The sequence below is a fragment of the Perognathus longimembris genome, chromosome 3 (genome assembly GCF_023159225.1).
Source record: "Perognathus longimembris pacificus isolate PPM17 chromosome 3, ASM2315922v1, whole genome shotgun sequence".
NCBI classification, from domain to species: domain Eukaryota; kingdom Metazoa; phylum Chordata; class Mammalia; order Rodentia; family Heteromyidae; genus Perognathus; species Perognathus longimembris.
In genome coordinates, this window is record NC_063163.1 from 97,201,054 (window position 1) to 97,224,258 (window position 23,205).

The following is a 23,205-nucleotide window of genomic DNA, read 5'->3' on the forward strand; positions in this document are numbered from 1 at the left end:
AATAGCCCCTATACTCCTAACCTGTGGCTTGGAGAGTGGACAGAGGGCATGTGTGGAGGGGCATCCCCCAATCTTGGAATTGTAGAGGGACATTTAGGCTCTTTAGAGTTCATAGGGCCTTACGTGGTTCTACCCCAGCCCCATTATACAGGTATTGGTTGTACCTCAGTTCTGTGTGACCTCTAGTCAGATATTGAAGTGTAGGAGGGGTAGCTCACTCCCTCCCAGGGCAACTTTGGCCTGATCTACCTCTGGCTGAAATCTAGCTTTCTTCAACTCTACTTGAGCCCTCTGGGCTCAGACTTCTCATGGAGGGCTTGAGAGAATAGCAGCTGTTCCAGGTCACATGACAGTAGAATGAGGACCTGGAATCATTCCTGTACCTTTAAAGTCTCCTCCCACCTTAGGCCGGTAGGGGGAGGGAGGGGAGGAGCTGGGTCACAGCTGGGGATGGGGCCTAGGACTAGAAATTAGCTCAGTGCTAAGTGAGCCCAGCAGGTGTCTGGCTGTGCCCAAGCAGTTCTGTGACCCTGTGCTCACTGTCTCTGAGCTTCTGGACACAGTTGGCGGGGGAAATTAAGGCTTGGGACTCTCAGACGTGTGAAATCCTGGATTCCGTCTTCAGCTCCACCATGTGATGGCCAAGCTCTAACTGAGATCCTTGGCTTATGCTGTACTTCAGAGTGCAAGGCACAAGGCTAAAGACTCACCAGTCTGGTATCTCAGGTAGGCAGGACCCTGAAATTCTTTGACTCAGTGGGTGTGGGCTTGGGGGTGGGGGCTCTGTTTCTTATCTGACATATGGATTAGAGATAGCCTGCTTGGGCTTTTGAGCTACCTGTGGCCTCAGAAGAAACTCTTGAGGCACCTCCAGCTTCCCAGGAAGTGAACTTGGGATGTAGAGGGAAGGGTGGATGGAGAAACTGAGGCCTCAGGAAGGTCTGACCACCTGGGCTGGAGTGGTAATCATCTCTAAGAGCAGAACTTGCCTTGTGATAGAGATCGGCAAGTGCTCAGCGCTCAAACCACATCTCCCTCTCTCTGGGCTTTCCTTGTGGTTGTGGGTGGAGCTGGGGGGGGGGGTGAGGCAAGACCCATTGCGCAATGAATGGGGTCATTACCTAATTCCAGGGGGCTTCCGCTCCTGCCTCAAGGTCGTGCCTGGATACCTCTTTGAACGGATTTCCAGCAAGCCATGGGTTTAAAGTCATGCTCTAATACTCCACTCTATGTTACTAGATTGGGCAGTTAAGGAGGCAGATTCTAGCTTCAAGTCCAGGGAGCAGTGAGAATCCTGGCCTGGGGTTCAGGCCAGGCTAGGAAACCACAGAGGTGTGTGTGTATATGTTCTCATACCCAGGGGAGGTGACTCCACCCTGGGTGGAGTCAGTCCTGTGGGTCCATGTGCCTCCCAGGAACAGCTGACCTTAGGGAAATCGCTTTTGCCTAAGCTGTTTTCCTGTCTGTGAGTGAGTGAGGGTTATGCCTTGGTTTTGTTCCTGTGGCTTTGGGAAGGCTGGGCTGGAGGATCAGCAGGGAAAACTTCAGGCTGACTCTTCTGTATGGGCCTTCAGTGTAGTTTTTTCTTGAGTGTGTCTGGGAATCTGCTCTGCTCAGTCTATATTCAATGCAGGGGTGTGTGTGTGTGTGTGTGTGTGTGTGTGTGTGTGTGTGTGTGTGTGTGTGTGTGTTGGGAGAAGTGGAGTCAGCATCTCTGGGAAAGGCTTGCATATTCCCAAGGATGGGGAATTTACTACCCTATATGCACAGCTGGCCAGAGAGGGAGGCAGGAGAGAAGGAGCCATGTGAGTTAAGCGAGAATGGGTGGGGGTGGGGGCGCTGAAGATCCTTGGAAGCCAGACACACAGCTCCTTCTGCTTGAGACTTGTTAGACCAGTAACCTCCTCTCTCAGAGCTTAGCATGCTCCTTTCCTAGGCAACACCAGGCCCATTTAGTGAGGGCAGTAAATAATCAGCTTCGGCCCCCCTTCACCTTGAGATGGTGCTCCTTTGGGACAACTACAACCTTATAAGGCAAAAAGATCCTCTTGAGTGACCTTCAGGTCTGAGCAGCTGCAGACCCCTTATCTACCACTTGCACAGCAGCCATAAATCCTAGCCATGATGAAGCCCCTTGTCCACACGTCCACACCAGGGTCTCCCCCTCCTAGCCCCTGTAGGTTATATAGGTCACCTCAGACAAGAGCCAGCACTTCTCTCTTATGAGAAGGGGTCTTGCCGGTCTCTTTGCTGGCAATAAAATTTTCTTTGTTCTTTGTGCCTGGATGTCAGTGTGGTTTTCTAGCAAAGTCTAGTCTGACAGGACTTCCTTAGTGAGCTGCTCAAGGACATGCAACAACTTGGGGCAGGTATGGGGTGGTGGGATAGCACTGCTGGGTTGTGTGACTTTGGGTCAGCACTGGCTCTCTCTGAGCCCTGCCTGCGGTGCTAATCTTCCTGGACTGGTGATGGTTGAACCGGTCTGGATGCTGGAGCTTTTGGGGATGGGCCTCTGGCATCTGGCAGCAGGATGTGGTGAAGCCTCCTAGGTCTAGGCTGTGGCCTGGTAGCCAGGTGCCCTTATTCTTCTGTCTCAGGAAGCCATCTGTGGGACCCTGGATCTGGCTCTGAGTCCCTTGAACAGGGACAGAGAGAAACAGAGGACCCAGCCTGGAGCTCCCTGGAGGGGCTGCCCAGAGGGTGATGCCATTTTAAAGGAACGGAGTTTGAGAGGAACTCCTTTCTGAAGCTCATGGTGACGTCCAGTTCCTGCTCAGGCCCTCCCTGGGGCTGCACATACATACTCAGTCACCTTGGTAACAAGCCTCTTGACTGCTGCAACATCTGCCTCGGACCATACTCCCTGCTTGGCCAGACCCCAGGCAGAGAATTGCCTGTCCTATCTACGTCCCATCCAGAGGCCTCCAGCTGCCCTTCTCGGGTTGGGGATGCTGGTGACCCCCTAACTGAGTTCTAAGCACAGGAGAATCCAACCAGGACCACTCTTTTCCTGCCTCAGACCTGAAGGTCCCCCCACCCCCAATCCCAATCTGGAAATCCCCAAGGAGCTCAGCAAGGGCCACAGGCGTGGCTCTGGCGGCTTCTGGGAGGTGGGGAGGAACAGCTAGTTCTGTGGCCAGGATTTTCCCAGGAGGACAAATCTGCCTCTTCCTCCCCAGCGGGTGCCCCAGTCCAGAACTATCTTCTGAAGAGGGGGCTCTCTCCTGGACCCCCATTGCCTTCCTGGTCCTCAGGTAAAACTTACCAGGGTTACATGGAGGGAGGGTCTGGGTATGAAGCTCAGTGCAATGGATGACCCAATCTCCAGCCTCGGTTTCCCCTCCTGACATTGATTTGGGTAAGAGCCAGGCTTCTGAGCTTGGACATTCTTCTAGTGAGTCTTTGGGAGAACTTAAGGGTGGAAGGGTGGGAAATGAAAGCCTACTTCCCCAGCAGGGTGTCTTCCTCTGTGCTGGGAATATCTGCCTTTGGGAGGCTGGGCCAGACTTCCCTGGCTTGGAAAAGGGAGATAGGATTTGTGCTACCCAGTCATCTCCTCCTGCTCCCTGGCAGTCTGAATCTCGCTAGGCGCCCTTACTTGGGCCTTTAGATGGATAGATAAGTGGGCAGTGGACAGTGGAACATGTATCTCAGGAGGTCATGGCTGCCTTACCCTCAGGAACCTGGGAGAAATGAGGGCCTAAGTTCTGCCCAGAGTGGACCAGGACTGTGAGGAACACTCAGCTCTGGCCCCACTACCTATGATGGGAATGTGTTCAAAATGGATAATGCTAAGCCAGGAGCTGGTAGATTATTCCTGTAATTCTAGCTACTCAAAAGGCTGAGATCTAGGGATTGAGGTTCAAAGACAGACCTGGCAGGAAAGTCTGTGAGACTCTTATTTCCAGTTAACCATCAAAAAGCTAAAAGTAGAGCTGTGGTTCAAGTGGTAGAGTGCCAGCCTGGAGTGGAAGAGCTAAGGGACAGCGTCCTGGCCCTGAGTTCAAGCTCCAGTACCAACACACACACACACACACACACACACACACACACACACACACACACACACACACTGAGGATGCCACTTATTGCTGACCCAAACTCCTGGGGCTCCTTGATTTCCAGTGTGACTCCCATCAGGAACCCTTAACCTGGACAAAGACTTCTCATCACAACCCAGTGTCAGCATACCTGAGGGCCATTAGGCCTGGTGAAAGGTTCAGACAGTGAGCAGGGCGGGGCCTGCTTCACACTTTGAACCACCGAGCCCTCTGGCTGCTTTTTGTTTTGGTTTGGTTTTTTGCCAGTCCTGGGCCTTGGACTCAGGGCCTGAGCACTGTCCCTGGCTTCTTTTTGCTCAAGGCTAGCACTCTACCACTTGAGCCACAGCGCCACTTCTGGCTTTTTCTATATATGTGGTGCTGAGGAATTGAACCCAGGGCTTCATGTATATGAGGCGAGCACTTTACCACTAGGCCATATTCCCAGCCCTCTGGCTGCCTTTTGGAGGACGGAGCAAGTGGGAAGAAGTATAAGGAAGAGGTGGTGTGTTCAGATGGCTATGGTGCTGAGTCTGCTTTGGATCTTACTAGGGACATGGGATAGGGTCTGTTAATGTGATTTCCCACCAGACGCCCCCACCTTCATCTTCTCCTCATATTGGGGCTTAAACTCAGGGCCTCCTGCTCTTGCTTGACCCTTTTCACTCAAGGTCAACACTCTACCACATTTTACTGGTTAATTGGAGATAAGACTCTCTCAGGCTGGGAGTGGTGGCTCTCACCTATAATCTCAGGAGGCTGAGATCTGAGGGTCAATTCCAGCCAACTCCAGGCAGCAAAATCCATGATACTCTAATCTTCAATTACCAGGCGACTCTGTCTCCAATTAACTATACCAAAAAAGCCAGAAGTGAGTGGGCTGGGGATATGGCCTAGTGGCAAGAGTGCTTGGCTCGTATACATGAAGCCCTGGGTTCAATTACCCAGCACCACATATATAGAAAATGGCCAGAAGTGGCGCTGTGGCTTAAGTGACAGAGTGGTAGCCTCGAGCAAAAGGAAGCCAGGGACAGTGCTCAGGCCCTGAGTTCAAGCCTCAGGATTAGCACCAAAATAAGAAGAGTCAGATTTGTCTGGCTTTGTTTGGCTGGCTTTGAACCTTGATCCTCAGATCTCGGCCTACTGAGTAACTAGGATTGTAGGCACAGGCCACTGTGCTCCAGGTCCTTCTGCTTTGGGGCTCAGTTTCCTCCTATGCATCAAGAGCTTCGGATCTTTGTATTTTTCTCCCAAGATGAGGTGTCAAATCTCATTCATCACACCATGCCTGCTAAGCCGCTTTCCCCTGTTGGTTGGTATCTGGAATGCTCCTTCACAGGTGCAGACATTCCAGGCAGAGACTCCATTCCCAAATCATCTCTGGGATATCGTGTTTGGCTCTGAGTTCAGATGCTCTGCACAAGGACAGGAAGCAGAGGGGGATCCAGCTTGGGGCTGGTTATTGGCAGATGCTTCCCTTTGGAAGGAATAGCATGTGAGAGAAAGGAGCCCCTTGACTCTGTGGACACATTTCTCCCTACCTGGTTCATCTGCCTCCATGGCCACAGGGACTCTACGGCTGCAGCTGACCTTTGCTTCCTAGGCCAGTGGGAAGCACACAGCCAGTGGGTGAGCCACTGTTGACCATGCTCTCGGGCAGCCACAAGGAGAACTGCAGCCAGTATCTACTTAGCCCTTCACTCTTTTCCTTGATTTTCTTTTCTTATGGGCTGGGAATGGGGCTTGAATTCAGGGTCTGGGTACTGTCCCTTAGCTTTGTCATTCGACTGGTACTCTTGAGCCATGCCTCTGCCTCTGGCTTTTTTGGTGGTTAATTGGAGATCAGAGTCTCACAGACTTTCTTGCCTAGGTTGGCTTCAAATCACAATCTTTAGATTTCAGACTCCCGGATAGCTGGGATTATCAGCCATGAGCCACTGGTGCCCAGCTGGAGATTTCATTTTGACATGTCCATCTATGAGTACAATGTATACATAGGATACTCGTCCCTCCTCCCTCCTCCCTCTAGGGCTTCACACATTCTAGCCCACTTAATTGGCAATACCCCTTGGTGAGAGAGGCCGGCACTAGACTTGAGAAGTGACTTGTCCATGTCCAGTAGTAGGTTCAGAGGGAGTTGATACTCAGAGCCGGGCAGGCTGGCTCAGGCTCCTTAGTCCCTGCTGCCACAGGACACACCACCAGATCTTTGGTTTGTACATGGGTATCTGGCTTTGTAAATGTTCTTCCAGGCACCCTGGGAGAAGGGCTGGGAGAAGTCATGCGAACATGTGCGTGGCTGACAGCTTCTTTGACTCCAGAGTTCAATTGGAGGCAGCGAACCATCTAGAGCAGAGGGAGGTCACCTTGAAGCCCCCCTCCCCCACCCCAAAAGAGCTGGACATGCTTCAGATCTATCCTTGTGATTTCCAGGGGAACAAGGAGACTGACGGCTCTGGGATTCTGTAAAGAAGATTCTGGGGCCACAGATTGTTTGCAGCCAAACTCTCCTGTCTTTTGGAACCACACCCCCAGGCAAAGTTTGGGGCTCCTATCTGCTGCTACACAGTAAGTCCTGGCCCCATGGTGGCTGTAGTCTGATTCTTTTAGGAGACTGAGGAGTGCCTCCTTGGCACTCATGGGCATTAAATGGGCACTAACGGGCATGATGGTGCTAAACCTCACATGGTGTGCCATTCTAAGGCACCCACAGACAGCGGCTAAGTTCTGGGCTAAGGTGGGGGACATAGAAGACTGGAGCTAGGTGTGTCCTTCCTAGAGCCCTCAGCAGTGGGTGCCCAGGTGCTGGGTAGAGGTGTGGACAGGACACATGAAGGGTTTCCCAGGCAGGGGGCAATAGGGGGAGATTTGGGAGGGCGGAGAGGGCATCCAAAGCTCCCGACAGAAGGAATATCTTGGCCAAAGATCTAGAGTCAGGACAGCCTGTGTCTTGTAGGAGGCTGGAAGGAGACACAGGGTTGTGTTTCTGAGGCTTGACTTTAGGGTGTGCCTTATGGGAGAGGGGCATGGTCTGGGAGTGCCCAAGGTTGGGACTGACCTTCTTCCTCACCCTACCCTGTTCAGACAGGGTATAGAGCCATGAAGAATCGGTCCATGATGCTGGGCCTGTTGGCGGTGGTGGTGGTGGCTATGGTCATTGGCCTCTGCCTTTGGCTGCCTTCCTCTTCCAAGGGACCTGAGCATGTCTACCGCAAAGCAGCGGTAGCCGCGGACGCTAAGCGCTGCTCGGAGATTGGGAGGTGAGTGGGGCCACTGGATATGAAGCAAGATGGGGGACAGCCTCTCCTTGCCCCTCAAAGGCTCAATTCCCCCAACTGTAAATAATCTGTCTAGACAAAGCGTGTTTGATGTACATAGCTTGTCCTTTCCTTGACCTCTCTTTTCTTTAAAAAAATCTATTTTTGTTGTTATTATAGAGGTGATGTAGAGAGGGGTTATAATTAGATAAGGCAGGTAATGAGTACATCCTTTTCGAATAATGTCACCCCTTCCCTCGCTCTCTCTCAGTTTTCCCCCTCCCATCTCCACCCACAAGTTGTGTAGTTCATTTTCAACCTAGTGTCCAGTGAGTACCACTTCTGCCTTTGTTCACCCTTTGTCCATCAATTTCGGTGCCTCCCCTTACCCTCTCAAAGACAGACAAATGAACAAACGAGACAGAAAGAAAAGAAAAGAAAAATAACAAAGAAAACCCTCTTGTTCCCATTACCTGGAGTTCATTTTGATGACTATTATTTTATAGGATCGGATGCATGTAGGCAGCTGTGTTCCTTGGCCTCTGTGGCTCACCTCTAGTCAGAGGGGAAGGAACGATGACTCTGAGAACAGTGTACTGGTCTCTGAACAGTCATCTTGGTCCTTCTCCTGTTCGCCACCCCTCCCCCCGCCAGTTTTAAGAATGTATCTCGGGATAGATGCTGCTGTTTTGTTCTATTTTAGCCATCACACATGATATACAAAGATCAATTCTTACTTCATAGCTTAAGCCAAAATATGTCATTAATCAAAATCTATTTTCTAGCCAGGTGTGGTGGTTCTCACCTGTAATCCTAGCTCCTTGGAAGGTAGAGATCAGGAAGATTTTGATTTGAGGTCAACCAGGCAAAAAGTTCTCAAGGCCAAAGTCTCAACAAATAAAAAGCTAGCTGTGTCATCTCATAGATGCAGGAAGCATAAATAGAAAAAATGCAAGCCAGGAGCTGGTGGCCCACACCTGTAATCCTAGCTACTCAGGAGGCTGAGATCTGAGGTTCCTTGTTTAAGCCAGCCCAGGCAGAAATGTCCCTGAGACTCATATCTCCAATTAATCACAGAAAAGGCTGGAAGTGGTGCTGTGGTTCCAGGGGTAGAGTGCTAGCTTTGAGCAAAAGGAGCTCAAGGACAGCTCCTAGGCCCAGAGTTCAAGTCCAAGGACTGGGGTGGGGGGAGGGGTGAGCATGCAGTCCAGGCTGGCCTGAGCATAAATGCAAGACCTCATCTTTTAAAAAAGGCTGGAGACTTGGTTCAAGTAGAAGAATACCTTCCTGGCAAACACAGGCTTTGAGTTCAAACCCTAATACCATTAAAAAAAAACAAAAACCTTTTAAAGGTTTGTTTGTTTTTTCAACTGCTGTGTATACTTGTTTGCTTTGAAAAGAAGAAATGATGTTTCTTTTTTCATTTAGAGTTCTTTTTTCAGAATAATTACTTATTTCTTGTCAAAGTGATGTACAGAGGGGTTACAGTTTCATATGTAAGGCAATGGTACATTTCTTGAACAGTTTGTTACCTTGGAGTTCATTTTGATAAATATTTTATATGATCAGATGTACGTAGGTGTTGCAAGAAATAATATTTTTATTTTTATTTTTTTTGTTTTTTTTTTTGGCCAGTCCTGGGCCTTGGACTCAGGGCCTGAGCACTGTCCCTGGCTTCTTCCCGCTCAAGGCTAGCACTCCGCCTCTTGAGCCACAGCGCCGCTTCTGGCCGTTTTTCTGTATATGTGGTGCTGGGGAATTGAACCTAGGGCCTCGTGTATCCGAGGCAGGCGCTCTTGCCACTAGGCTATATCCCCAGCCCCGAAATAATATTTTTAAAAAGCAAAACTTTCCAGGTGTTATTGGCTCACGCCTGTAATCCTAGTGACTCAAGAGGTTGGAAGACACCCTGGACAGGAAAGTCTATGAAACTCTTATCTCCAATTAGCCACCAGAACACCAGAAGTAGCACTGTGGCAAATAGTGGTAGTGTGCTCGGCTTGACCAAAAAAGCTTAAGGACAGCTCCCAAGGTCCTGAGTTCAAGCCCCACAACCAACAAAACAAAAACAAAAACTTAAGCCAGGTGCTGGTGGCTCATGCCTGCAATCCTAGCTACTCAAAAGACCGAGATCTGAAGGTTGCAGTTTGAAGCCAGCCCCATTAGGAAAGGCTATGAAACTCTTATCTCCAATTAACTAGAAAAACAAAAAGGCAGAAGTGAAGCTGTGTCTTAAAGTAGAAGATCTCTAGCCTTGAGCACTAAAGTGCAGAGACAGCACTTAGGTACTGAGTTCAAGCCTCAGGACTGGTAAAAAAAAAAAAAAAAAAAAAGGAATTGCTGACCTGATGGTACATACTTGTAATCTGAGCACTTAGAAGGCTGAGGCAGGAGGATCAAGGGAATTCCTCTGTGCCGCCGATCATATAAAATGATAAGCTATCAAAATGAAAGAGAGAGAGAGAGGTCAAGGCCATTTAGACTAGCCTGAGCTGGTTTCATCCATTGAGGCTGTCTCAAAACCAACAAAGCACCAGTCACCTAGACTCCTGCACTTTCCTCTGGGCAGGATGACTGGGAGGAAGTGGGCAGGTGGGTGGTGGAGAAGGCTGGAGGATTGGAGAGCCTCAGGGTCTCCCCTCTCCCACACTGCCGACAGGGACATGCTGCGGGAGGGCGGCTCTGCGGTGGACGCAGCCATCGCCGGGCTGCTGTGCATGGGGCTCATGAATGCGCACAGCATGGGCATTGGCGGTGGCCTCTTCCTCACCATCTACAACAGCACCACGCGTGAGTGTCTGGGGAAGCAGAGGGTGGGAGGTAGGGGTCCCCATCTGTATCCTCAGAGTGGACTTGGGCTGAGGTGCAGCCTAACCAGATGGCCCCAGGGCTTCCTAGGCAGGAGGGGTTGGGGTTGGGGTGGATGTCATCTCACCTACTTGCTTCTCCTTCCAGGAAAAGTTGAGATCATCAATGCACGCGAGGTAGCACCTAGGCTGGCCCATGAAAACATGTTCAATGACTCCAAACAGTCTCAGGAAGGTAAGCTGCCTCATGGGCTCAGGACGTAAGTTGCCAGTCATGCCTTCATCCAAGGTCTGGTGACAGTGGTGGTACCTCTCTTGTCCCTACTTTTTTTTTTTTTTTTTTTTTTTTGGCCAGTCCTGGGCCTGGACTCAGGGCCTGAGCACTGTCCCTGGCTTCTTTTTGCTCAAGGCTAGCACTCTGCCACTTGAGCCACAGCGCCACTTCTGGCCATTTTCTGTATATGTGGTGCTGGGGAATCGAACCCAGGGCCTCATGTATATGAGGCAGGCACTCTTGCCACTAGGCCATATCCCCAGCCCCTCTTGTCCCTTCTTGATGCCATGACAGTCTCCCATAGTGAATGCACAAACCATCACTGAGAGAGGCCGTCAATTCTTTATTATTATTATTGTTATTATTATTATTATTATATTTGCCAATACTGGGGCTTGAACTCAGAGTCTTATACTCTCCTTCAGCTTTTTCACTGAAGTTCAGAGACAGCACCCAGTCCCAGCGTTCAAGCCCCAGGACAAGCAAAAACAAAAAACAAGCATTCCTCGGATCTCAGGGTCCTCAATAGCTAAGATTACAGGCATGAGCCACTGGCACCCACTGCTCAGACTCCTCCAGGCTTGTACATGGAGGGAATCCATTATGGTTGGCCCTTCATATTCACTAGTTCTGTATCCATGGGTTCCACTAACCATTCATATTAAATATTAAAACAAAAAGATTGTGTCTGTATTGAGAAGTACAGACTGTTCCCGTGGCTCCCTAGATGATACAGTATGGCAGCTGTTTAAAGGCTGTTTGCGTTGGATTAAATACAGTAACCAAGCTGGGCCCTGGTGGCTCACACCTGTAAACTTAGCTACTCAAGAGGCTGAGATCTAAGGATCACGGTTCAAAGCCAGCCTGGGCAGGAAAGTCCCCATGAGAGGCTCTCATATCTAATTAAACACAAACAACCAAAAGTGGAGCTGTGGCTCAAGTGGTAGAGCACTAACCATGAGCACAAAAGCTGAGGTACAGCACCTAGGCCCAGAGTTCAAGTTCTAGGACTAGAAGAAAAAAAAGCTAAAGGATAACATCCAGGCACCACATTCAAGCCACAGTACCAACACACACACACACACACACACACACACACACACACACACGCACACACACACGCACACATACACACACACAATACAGGAGGATGTGGATAGGTAATATGTTTTCATCTTCTATAAGGGACTTGAGCATTCGTGAACTTTGGCATTCTAGGAAGTGAAACTAACCAATCACAGATACCCAGGGGAGTGAGCACTATGTTTTATAGAAGCACACATATCCCAGAGGCCATTGGGGCTGGCACCCTACTCAATGCTTTTCTCTTCTAAGCTCTTTATATCCTCTCTGTGGCCATGCTGTGTAGATTCTCACTCAACAGACCCAGAGAGGACTAGGAACTGGCTGTGGTCATGGAGCTGGCAGATGGTAAAGAGAGTTGAACTCGGACTGTCTACATCCTGTGTTTAAAATGGCACTCATTGGTTTGCTCATGTGTGGAGAGAGCCCTCTAGAGTATGGAGCATAGTCTCTCTTTTTCTTTAGTGGAAGAGACACCTCCAGACTTCCCTGGTAGCTTGGAGAAAGCCCGTGCCCTTCCCCCAGGGGACAGTATTCAGAAGAGACAGACTGGATTTCAGGGTAGGAAGTGGGAGAGGTGGAGGAGGAGAGCACTATGTCAGGACATGTCTGAATCCCGTGAGGATCAGTTTCTGGGTAGCTCCTTTTGAAAGGCCTCTTTGTATTTCCGCCCCCAGCATATATAGTCTTTTTGTTTTTCCTTTCTGGTACTGAAGTTTGAACTTAGGGCCTCATGCCTGCTCAGCTGGCACTCTACCACTTGAGCCACTCCTCCAGGATAGCTTTGTTAGGGTTATTTTTGGAGATGGAATCTTGCAGTCTTTTCTACTTGGGCTGGCTTTGAACCATGATCCTCTGGATCTCAGTCTCCTGAGTAGCTAGGATTACAGGTGTGAGCCACCCAGCCCCCAGCAACCTTTGATTTTTTTTTTATACTCTGAGAAATACAGAACATGTGGAAATGAAATTGCCCAGGAGTATGGCAATGCTGGAATCTTAACAGACTTAGCATCTTGTGAATGCTTGGAATTTGTTCCCTTAGCTTGAACTTCTTGGGTCCCTCTTATAGCATCACACTTTGTTCCCAAAACTCAGGTACAGAACAAAGGCAAACAGTGTAATTGGGCAAGCACATTCTGGGTGGAGAGGAGGAGGAGGAGGCTGAGGCCACCGGCACCAAGTGCCACATAAAGCTTGTAGCCAGGGGGTAGGATTTTTACAGAGGGTTGTCTCAGAGGCAGAGGTGAGGTAGGAGTAGTCACATGTCTGAAGGAAGATAAGGAAACTGCGTGATCCAGATGGAATAGGCAGAGGTAACATCTTACAGGGTACCATGGAAGCTTCCAACAAGAAACCCCAGAGGAAGAGTAGATGGCATTGGAAGAAATGGCCTAAGTTGGTTGGGGCCTCATAGGTCACCTCTGAGTGAGGTGAGAGGTTCCTGGAGTGTCCAAGTGGAGAAGGAGAAATCTGATTAATGAGATCCCTCAGGCTGCTGTACAGAGACTCAGTAGGAGGTCACCCAAATAATCCAGAGAAAAAGACAGAGAGAGAGAGAGAGAGAGAGAGAGAGAGAGAGAGAGAGAGAAGAGGGTGATTGGAGTGGCTTGTGCTACAACACATGGAAGATGAAGCCTGTAATTTGTTGTTTGGTTGAGATGTAGACAGGGGAAGTCTCTGATCTGTGCTCAGAGACAACAGGACTATCAGGGAGGGGGTTTGAGCCAGGGATGCTTAGGAATATGGTAAGGTTAAGGTTAAGTTTGTGATACTTGTTTCAAGCTAGCAGGTGGTCTTCCAATTAGGCCAGAGGATACATTGGAGAGTTTGTCAGTTCATGGGTGGAACCTGAAACATGGAGCTGGAAACACCACCAAGACAGAGAGGAAAGGTGGTAGGAGATGGGGAAGAAGGCAGAGGGGATAAAGAGAACCAGTTGGGTGTGACACAAAGATAGCTCAGAAAAGAGAATAGATATGGAAAGTCTGAGCAGGACAAACATGGTGGTACATACCTGTAATCCCAGCACCTGGGAGGCTGAGACAGGAGGATTGAGAGTTCAAGGCCAGCCAAAACTGCATAATGAGACTCTGTCTCAAAAACAAAAACAAACAAGCAAACAAACAAAAAAACCAGCTGAGTGCTGGTTGATCACGCTTATAATCCTAGCTGCTCAGGAGGCTGAGATCTTTTTTTTTTAATTCTCTTTTTTTATTATTTGTTATTAAGTAGTTGTACAAAGAGGTTACAATTCCATAAATCAGGTTATGAGTACAATGCTTCTTGAACAATGTCACCCTTTCTTTGGTTCTCCCTCATTTTCCCCCTCTCCATCCCTACCTTCAAATTATATAATTCGTTTTTTTTTACAAAGTGTCCATTGAATACAGGACTGCATTTGCTCATCCTGCCTACCTCTATTCCTGAGAGGCTGAGATCTTAGGATTGTCGTTTGAAGCCAGCCTCGGCAAGAAAGTCCATGAGACTCTGATATCCAATTAACCATCAAGAAGCTACAAGTAGAGCTGTGGCTCAAGTGCTGGAGTGCTAGTCTTGAGTGAAAAAGCTCAGGGACAGTGCTCAGGCTCTGAGTTCAAGCCTTAAAACTGAACAGGTTGTTGGGTCATTTGTGGGCATGGCAAGCAGGATAAAATGAGACCTTGATTCGTCTAAGGTTAGAAGAGAATTTCTTTTGGGGGGAGAATAGGGAAAACTGAGTTTTAAACTTGAGGCCTCAAGCTTGCTAGTTTTGGGGTTTTTTTGGGGGGGTGTTTTTTTTTTTTTTTTCTTGGTGCTGCTTCTGCAGTTTGGACTCAGGGCCTGAGCACTGTCCCTTTGCTGCTTTTGCTCAAGGCTAGCACTCTACTTCTTGAGCCACAGCGCCACTTCTGGCTTTTCTACTTATGTGGTGCTGAGGAATCGAACCCAGGGCTTCATGCATGCTAGGCAAGCACTCTGCCACTGAGCCACATTCCTAGCCCTAGCCAATTTCTTTTTTTTTTTTTTTTTGGCCAGTCCTGGGGCTTGGACTCAGGGCCTGAGCACTGTCCCTGGCTTCTTTTTTGCTCAAGGCTAGCACTCTGCCACTTGAGCCACAGCGCCACTTCTGGCCATTTTCTGTATATGTGGTGCTGGGGAATCGAACCCAGGGCCTCATGTATATGAGGCAGGCACTCTTGCCACTAGGCCATATCCCCAGCCCGCCAATTTCTTTTTTTAAATCACTGAACCGTACCCCTACCCCCTTTTGCACAAATTCTTTCAAGATGGTATCTTGGTTTTTGCCCAGGCCTGCTCCTGGACCATGAGCATACCATTTTACACTTACACTTCTGTGTAAGTCAGCGAGGGCAGGGAAACCCACGAGACTCTTCTCCCTAATTAAGCAGCAAAAAGCCAGCAATGGGGGTATAGCTCAAGTGGTAGAGCATTAGCCTTGAGCAAAAAAGCTAAGAGAGAGCTCAATGCCCTGAGTTCAAACCACAGTACCAACACACACACACACACACACACACACACATACACATACACACACACACACACACACACAAAAGAAGACAACCCAGAAGATGAAGACTCCCTCCCCTCCTCACTCCCCTGCTTACAGTCAAATGGGGAAATGGGCCCAGAGAGAGAACAGGGCATTGCCTAGTTTTCAGAACTGTAGAAAAGAGGAAGGGAGCCTTTCCTCTGGGCCAGCTAAGCCTTGAGGATGCCCTGAGTTTGAAGTGAAGGCAGAGCAGGATCTGATCTTGCTTTAGAAGGTCCTAGTGGAGTCTGAGTCTGATGGGATAAGAGGCCTTGTGGATGGAGGTGGTTGTGGTGTAGACGACAAGAGGGGAGAGAATCTATCTTTCCTCTGGCCTCTCCGGGCAACTGTGGAGCACGCACAGGCAAACATGGAGGCACTGTGGGGACACCTCTAATCTCTGGCTAGCAGAGCCCAGCATCTGGGCCACCATCTCTCCATCCCGTGTCCCTTGTCAATCTGCATGCTTGCCCAGAGATGATCATAAAATTCCCTTTTGTTGGGCTGGGAGTGTGATAAGCAAGCAATAGTGAGCTAGCCTGTGTGAGCACCTGGATTTGATAACCAGCACCACACACACACACACACACACACACACACACACACCACAGCCCCTTTCCTTCTAGCCTTACTAAGCTCTGTCTCTAAAACGAGCCACACAGATGTTGCCTTAAGAAGTTCCAGCTGTCCTCTGCTTGGAGTCACTACCGATGTCTCTCTCCTTCCAGGCGGTCTCTCGGTGGCAGTCCCTGGTGAGATCCGTGGCTATGAGTTGGCACACCAGCGGCATGGACGGCTCCCATGGCATCGCCTCTTCCAGCCTAGCATCCAGCTGGCTCGCGAGGGCTTCCCAGTGGGCAAGGGCCTGGCAGGGGCCCTGAGAAGTAAACAGGATGTCATCGAACAGACACCTGCCCTGTGGTATGTCTGCAGGGACTGGCCTGTCGTGGAACAGAGTCAAGGCAGGTGTGGCTTGAGTGATAGGGGACAATAGGAGCTCCAAGGGATACCTGTGAGGCTCTGTCTATTCCTTGCATTGTCCACACAAGTGGATAGGCGGGTGGGATGATCTGGCCTCATCTGCCCCACCTGCTACCTCATGCAACGCCCTCCCCCCCCCCGCCCCAGTGAGGTTTTCTGCCGGAATGGGAAAGTGCTCCAGGAAGGAGAGACCGTGACCATGCCAAAGCTGGCCGACACTTACCAGACGCTGGCCAATGAGGGCGCCCAGGCCTTCTACAACGGGAGCCTCACAAGACAGATTGTAAAGGACATCCAGGAGGCTGGTGAGTGGGCATCTTTAGGGTTCTGAGCAAGGAACCCCACAGTGGGAACTCTGAGCTGGGATCCAGACTGAAGTCCTTCCAGCTTGTCTGGGCTAGGCATTGGCTGGGTAGCACAGGAAAGGCTCTGGCAGGTGAATGCAGAGGTAGACAGGATCCGAGGCTAAGGGAGCACTGGAGTGCTGCCTGTGGCTCCAGGAAGATCAGGGAGGACATCCTTGAAGAGGTGGCAGTTGGGCTGCAGCCTAGTCAAGGTAGAGACTACAAGTGCTGACAGAGTAGGAGCTTGGACTAAGGCCAGGAGGAAGGTGGGCTTTATTCACTGGGAGATCACAGGGCGAAGATGAGCTTGTAAGATAATACCAGAGGGCCTCTGTGGGCAGGCCACAAGAGTGACCATTTTTTGGTCGCTTTTGTCTGGGGTTTATGGAGGAGGGTGATGAGCACATCATCCTTTAAGCCAGCTCTATTTGGAGCTGGTTCCCAGAAGAATTAAGAGCTTCCCTCCTTCCCACCCTTCCTCCCTCATCTCCTTTATCAACTTATCATTCATCAAGGGAGGAGGGGCCTGAGAGGAGAGGGAAGATGGGAGTAGGTATTCTCTACTTGCAAAAGGCTCTGTGGAGAGAAGAGCAGGCTGGCCAGGAAGTCAGTGAATGGAGCAGATTGAGGGGTGTCTTGCCTGGCCTGGCCATGTGTGGTAAAGGAAGCAGAGAGCCTGAGGCCCTAGCTTGATGGTTATGTGGCCCTTCCTGGTGGTGCAGCCCCATCCCCTATGGTGTGACCCTGTCCTTCTCCCCAGTGGTACAACTCTTGGTCACTCCCCTCCATGTCTGCCGCCCCACTCCCCATTGCCAATAGTGTACCCTTGGTTTGCTCCATGGTTCAACCTCCATGGTGAAAGCCAGTCCCTACATGATGCAGACCTGCTGTTCCTCATGTGCATCAAGCTGCTGTCCCTTTGCAGGAGGCATTATGACAATTGAGGACCTGAACAACTATCAAGCAAAGCTGATTGAGCACCCGTTGAGCACCAGCCTTGGGGACTCGGTGTTGTATGTGCCCAGTGCTCCGCTCAGTGGGCCTGTGCTGATTCTAATCCTGAACATCCTCAAAGGTGAGCAGTCCCTGCTGAGAGGCCCCAGACACACTGTCGGCTACTCCTTGTCCCTTCTCATGCTGTATCCCTGCTGGATCTGGGGCTTCTTTCCTTTACTGAGTGTGGGGTGTGCCCTGTCCTACCTCACAGCTTCTTTAGGGGGCAGTGTGGAGTGACAAGGCTAACCATACTAGAGGCTGGAAGAGGAAGAGGGGAAGGGGAAGGAGGAGCTGGGAAAAAAAAAAAGGAGGAAGAAGAGGGAGAGGAGAAAGGGCAGAAGGAAGGCAAGGAAGGAGTGGATGAAGAAGAGGAGGGTGAAGAGGAAGAGTAGTTGGAAGAGACAGAGGTGCTGGAGTTCAGGGCAGGGGGGCTTGGTTCGAAGGGTTGTAATGCCAGGTACTGCCAGCTCACACCTGTAATCAATCCTAGCTACTCAGGAGGCTGAGATCCGAGAATCGAGATTTGAAGATAGCCCAGGCAGGAAAGACTTTCATCTCTAATAACACCACCATCACCATCACCACCACTGCTACTACTACCACTACTACTACTATTGCTACTATTGCGGCTACTACTAGTAAAGCCAAAAGTGAAGCTGTGTGGCTCAAGTAGTAGAAGGGTTGAAGGGTCCACTACTGGAGAACAGGCTATTCATGGAGGACAGTCACGGCGGGGGGGGGGGGGTGTCATACCATTGGTCATCTTTGAATGATAAAACTAAGGGACAGCATCTAGGTCCCGAGTTTAAGTAGTTCTAGTATATGCACACACACACACACACAATCACACACACAATCACACACACACACACACAACTAAAAAAGATGATGCTAAGTCAGGCCCCCATGGCTCACCCCTGTAATCCTAGCTACTCAGGAGGCTGAGATCTGAGGTTCGTGGTTTAAAGCCAGCCTGAGCAGGAAAGTCCATGAGACTCTTATTTCCAATTAACCAGCAAAAAAAAAAAAAAAAAGCCAACAGTGGCACTGTGGCTCAAGTGGTAAGAGTGGCAGCCTTAAGCAAAAAGAAGCTCAGGTGCATTGCCTAGGCCTTGAGTTCGAGCCCCAGGACTAGCATATTTAAAAGAAAAGTATGTTTCTGGTAATAGAAGTAGTCACCTGTGGCTTTGTAGGCCTTGGAGCCTGGTGTGTGAGTGCCTGAGGCCCAGCTGGGGACCCTATGTCTTAACAAGAGTGTTCTGGGGGGGAGGCCACTGCCGTTGGTTATCAAGTGCCTCCTTTCTGAGAGGGTTGGGCAACATGGCTCAGGGTGGCATCAATCCTCCGAGCCCCATGTGCCCCTGGGGCCTGTCAGTGTTGTCCTTGGCTCTGATCGATCAGGGTACAACTTCTCTCCGGAGAGTGTGAAGACACCTGAGAAGAAAGGTCTGACATACCACCGCATCGTAGAGGCCTTCCGGTTTGCCTATGCCAAGAGGACCCTGTTGGGAGACCCCAAGTTTGTTGATGTGACTCAGGTAAGGGGCTGGTCTATAGTCGAGGAGAGGCATGCCATAGAGATGTTAAGGGAGGTCCCAGGGCTGACCCTGCCTCCCTTCTGCCATAATCTTTCACTGTGAACCTACTATGTCCTGGGGAAGATTGGTTACTCTAGGGCCCAGCCTTCGCTCTATGGACTTCAACTGAGCTGGGGCAAAAACAGACTTGGCAACAGATCATTGGTGCCCACTTCTGGCTGAACTCCTACTGCAGGGGCCCTTGCAAAGGCTGTGCTCTTGAGCAATGCAATGGGGGTGTTGCAATCTTCAGGACTGCTGTGGAGGATGTGTGAGAAATTGAGGATCCAGCAGGCAGAGCCCTTAACAGTCTACTCCCTGGTCATACTAAGAAGCTAACGCTTCCCCCATCCCTTCCCTTGGCTTGGTATCACCTGGCTGTCACATTTGTCAGGTACCTCAGCTCTCTACTAGGCCTCCACTGAGGCCTCCATCGAATCCCTCTCTGCCCAGGGGCCCTCATGGCTTTTTTCACTTACTTGGATGCCCTGCCTTCAGGGGCAGATTTGAAGACACCCCTGCCCCCACCATACCTGGGACCAGCCAGAGGGACCTCCATTCTCCCTGCCATCTTCTCTTTTCCTGGTAAACATTGAGCAACCCTCACATTTCTGCAAGCTGTGTGTGTGTGTGTGTGTGTGTGTGTGTGTGTGTGTGTGTGTGTGTGTGTAGAATAGAATCCAGCCTCTCACATGTCAGGTAAGCACTGTAGCATAGAGCCACATCCCCAGACCATTTTCTTTCCCTTCAGACTTTGTCTATCCTTGCTTGAACCTCACAATCCCAGATCTTCACATCCAACCTCATTTTCCCTTTGGGGTTCTCTCAGTAGCATCCCACATAGCTTACCACACATTCTTCCATTTTGAAAATTAATTAATGTGTGTGCATGTGCACTGGGCCTAGGCACTGTCCCTTAACTTTTCCACTTAAGGCTAGTGCTCTGCCACTTGAGCCACAGCTCCACTTTCAGGTATTTGGCGCTTAATTGGAAATAAGAATCTTGTAGACTTTCCTGCCTGGGCTGGCTTTGAACCAAGAACCTCAAATGCCAGCCTTCTGAGTAGCTAGGATTACAGGTGTGAGCCACTGACGCCTAACTCATTTTGCAAATCTTTATATCTGTAAAATGTGAAAAAGAAAAAGTAGCCAGGTACCAGTGGCTGACACCTGTAATCCTAACTACACAGAAGGCTGAGATAGGAGGATTAAAATTTGAAGCCTAGATGGGAAAGTCCGCAAGACTCTTACCAACAAAGAGCTGGAAGTGGAGCTGTGGTTCAAGTGTACCAGCCATGAGTAAAATTGCTTCTTTCCTTCCTTTTTCTTTTTCTTTTGTTCAAGGTTGGTGCTTTACCACATGACTGAGCTACAGCTGCACTTCTAGCATTTTGGTGGTTAGTTGGAGATAAAAGGGTCTCCTAGACGTTTCTTGCCCAGCTATCTTCAAAATCTTGATCCTCAGATCTCAGTCTCCTAAGTGTCTAGGATTACAAGCGAGGGTCACCAGCACTTGGCATGAGATGAGCCATCTTCATGCCACCTGGTTCTCCATAGCTTGCTCTTTACTCCCTCATGGCCACCAGGGGGACCCTGTGAGAACGCTCCCCAGCATGCTTCTCCTCTACCTGTGCCTGTCAGTCCTTACAGGAATAATGAACCCCAAACATCTTCCAGCCTTCTCTCCCCTCATCCCAGTCACTACTGGAAACTCACAGCCCTGTCCTTCCTGCCCCAGGGCCGTTGCATTTTCCCTTTAGGCTCCTGCTGGACTCTTTTCAGATATCTCTTCTAAAGCAGCCCTCCCTAACAACGACTCTGCCTATCCTTCATTTTTTCTCTATTCTTTTTCTCTGCCTTCCTATTACTAGAACTTTCCCTGCCTGTTCCCTTCCAATTTCTCATCTCTAGGCATGCCGCACAAGCTCTGTAAGTCATTGCATGAATGAATCACTGATAGGATGAGAGTCTAAAGGCTTGAGGGTGTGGATAACAGACATTCAGAATTCACTGGAGTGCAACAAAGAGATGGGGGTCACACAGGCCATGTGAGGTGCTGAGCCCACCCCCCTGTGTCCTGGAAAAACCCCAAAAGTTTTAGAGTGCAAGAGGGTTGTGATCAGAACCATGGCCAGGGTTTTTCCTGAGACCTCGGACCCGTGCCCCCCTCTCCACGCTCCCTCCCCACCTCCTCAGTCCAGCTCTGGGCTCTCGGCAGGTCATTCGCAACATGAGCTCAGAGTTCTTCGCTGCCCAGCTCCAAGCTCGCATCACTGACAGCACCACTCACATGACTTCTTACTACGAACCTGAGTTCTACAACCCGGATGATGGGGGCACCAGCCACCTGTCAGTGGTCTCGGAAGACGGCAGTGCTGTGTCCGCTACCAGCACCATCAATCTCTAGTAGGAGCTGTGGGGCCAGGTGGTGCAGGGTCAGAGGTGGTGGGCCAGAGGCTGCCTTCATCCCAGGAAAGGACTCCCACTGTTATGGTGGGTAACAGCTCCCTCTGGCAGCATGGCCTCACAGGCGGGGGCTTGGGCTGGGGTGGGTGGGGAGGCGGGACCAGGCCGGGCCAGGCCTCTTAGCTCACAGCTGTCCGCCCCCTCCCCACTCGCAGCTTTGGCTCTCGGATCCTTTCCCGGGTCAGCGGCATCCTGTTCAATGATGAGATGGATGACTTTAGCTCGCCTAATTTCATGAATCAATTCGGGGTGCTCCCATCACCAGCCAATTTCATCAAACCAGGTGCAGGATCTGGGTCCTGGGGAGTTTGTGTTTGGAGGGGGCTGGCATCCTGAGCCAGGGGCTGACCAGCATCTCCGTGTGCTCTGATGGGCCATAGGGAAGCAGCCGTTGTCATCCATGTGCCCGTCCATCATTGTGGGTCCCGATGGGAAAGTCCAGATGGTGGTGGGAGCCTCTGGGGGTACGCAGATCACCACGGCCACTGCGCTGGTATGTGTCCCCTACCTGTCCTCCCTACCCCTGTCCCTGGGCCACACCGAGGCCCTCACCACTCCCCCACTCCCAGGCTATCATTTACCATCTGTGGTTCGGCTATGACGTGAAGCAGGCAGTGGAGGAGCCCCGGCTGCACAATCAACTTCTGCCCAACACCACCACCGTGGAGAAGCACATTGATCAGGTGGGGAAACTGAGACATGGTGTGGGCTTATAAGGCATCCTGTGCTGGAGGGTTATTTCTGATGATGGACATAACAGAGTCCATTATGGAATAATAAGACCTCATAAGCCTGGGTACTCCCAGTCAGCTCTTCCCGTGTGTGTGTGTGTGTGTGTGTGTGTGTGTGTGTGTGTGTGTGTGTGTGTGTGTACTGGGGCTTTAGCCTATTTTCTCAAGGCTGGCACTCTACCACAGCTGGCACTCTAGTCACAGCTCTACTTCCAGCTTTTGTGTGGTTGCCTGGAGATAAGTGCCACAGACTTTCTGCCTGGGCTGGCTTCAGACTTTGATCCTCAGATCTCAGCCTCCTGAGTAGCTAGGATTAGAGGTACCCAGCTACCATCTGGCTTTGTAAGACCCTCAACTCAGAGTGGTCCTGACCATATCGATGGCCCTGCTGAGGCTTCCTTCTCCCCACTCCCCCTCCCCCAGGCTGTGACTGAAGCCCTGAAGGCCCGGCACCATCATATCAAGGTCACTTCTACCTACATTGCTGTGGTCCAGGCCATTGTCCAAACAGCCAGTGGCTGGGCAGCTGCCTCAGATTCCAGGAAAGGCGGGGAGCCTGCTGGTTATTGAATGCTGGGATGGACAAGACTGACCAGAAGCCTAGGGACAAGAATCTCACCAGAGCGGGGAGTAGGACTTTGGAGGACCTGCTCTTTCTGAGAGTGGCAGAACAACATAATAAATGGAGACTGCAGTGCCAGGCTGTGGACATCCTGAGTGGCAGGCTCCTCACTCCTTGGGCCTCAGTGTCTTGTGCATGAAATGGAATTATCAGGTTGGGGAAGAATGGCAAGGTGGAAACTAGAGATCTTCGCACTCTGGGTACTGGAGTTAGCCTTAACATTTTAGTAGGGGCAGAGCAAAGTATGTGGGTGAGGTGAGGGGGAGGAGGATTAGAGATGAACAGGCCATTATTAAGCAGTGTTCTTCCTCATCACTACCCCCAGGGCCAGAGAGGCTCCTGACATCCCTTCCTTGATCAGATAGCACTTTTGACTATTGCCCACGAGGGGGAGCCCCAGCCCGGGCATTGTTGGGAAATTGCTGGGAACCAGGGTACCGTCTCGGTTTCTGAGCTCCCCCTGCCCAAGAAGTAAGGAAGTGAAACTAAAGTCTGAGG

General features: G+C 50.5%; 1 protein-coding gene across 1 annotated transcript; it reads left to right on the plus strand.

The window, feature by feature from the left end:
* Positions 1 to 475: 475 nt before the first annotated feature.
* Positions 476 to 22,826, plus strand: Ggt1 (gamma-glutamyltransferase 1). The gene is made up of 14 exons (XM_048343544.1): positions 476 to 726; positions 6,474 to 6,608; positions 7,125 to 7,300; positions 9,957 to 10,087; positions 10,253 to 10,339; positions 15,719 to 15,911; positions 16,119 to 16,276; positions 17,241 to 17,390; positions 18,713 to 18,849; positions 21,107 to 21,294; positions 21,510 to 21,637; positions 21,735 to 21,847; positions 21,924 to 22,037; positions 22,509 to 22,826. Exons 3-14 carry the CDS (start codon positions 7,140 to 7,142, stop codon positions 22,653 to 22,655), a joined length of 1,707 nt encoding a protein of 568 aa, XP_048199501.1. The 5' UTR covers positions 476 to 726; positions 6,474 to 6,608; positions 7,125 to 7,139; the 3' UTR covers positions 22,656 to 22,826.
* Positions 22,827 to 23,205: the final 379 nt, after the last annotated feature.

Excerpts from the sequence above, each read along its gene's own strand:
- Ggt1 (XM_048343544.1), top strand. The coding sequence starts at position 7,140 with ATGAAGAATCGGTCCATGATGCTGGGCCTGTTGGCGGTGGTGGTGGTG. Across the intron at positions 15,912-16,118 it reads GAACAGACACCTGCCCTGTG|TGAGGTTTTCTGCCGGAATG; the intron begins GTATGTCTGCAG and ends CCCCCGCCCCAG. Across the intron at positions 16,277-17,240 it reads AAAGGACATCCAGGAGGCTG|GAGGCATTATGACAATTGAG; the intron begins GTGAGTGGGCAT and ends GTCCCTTTGCAG.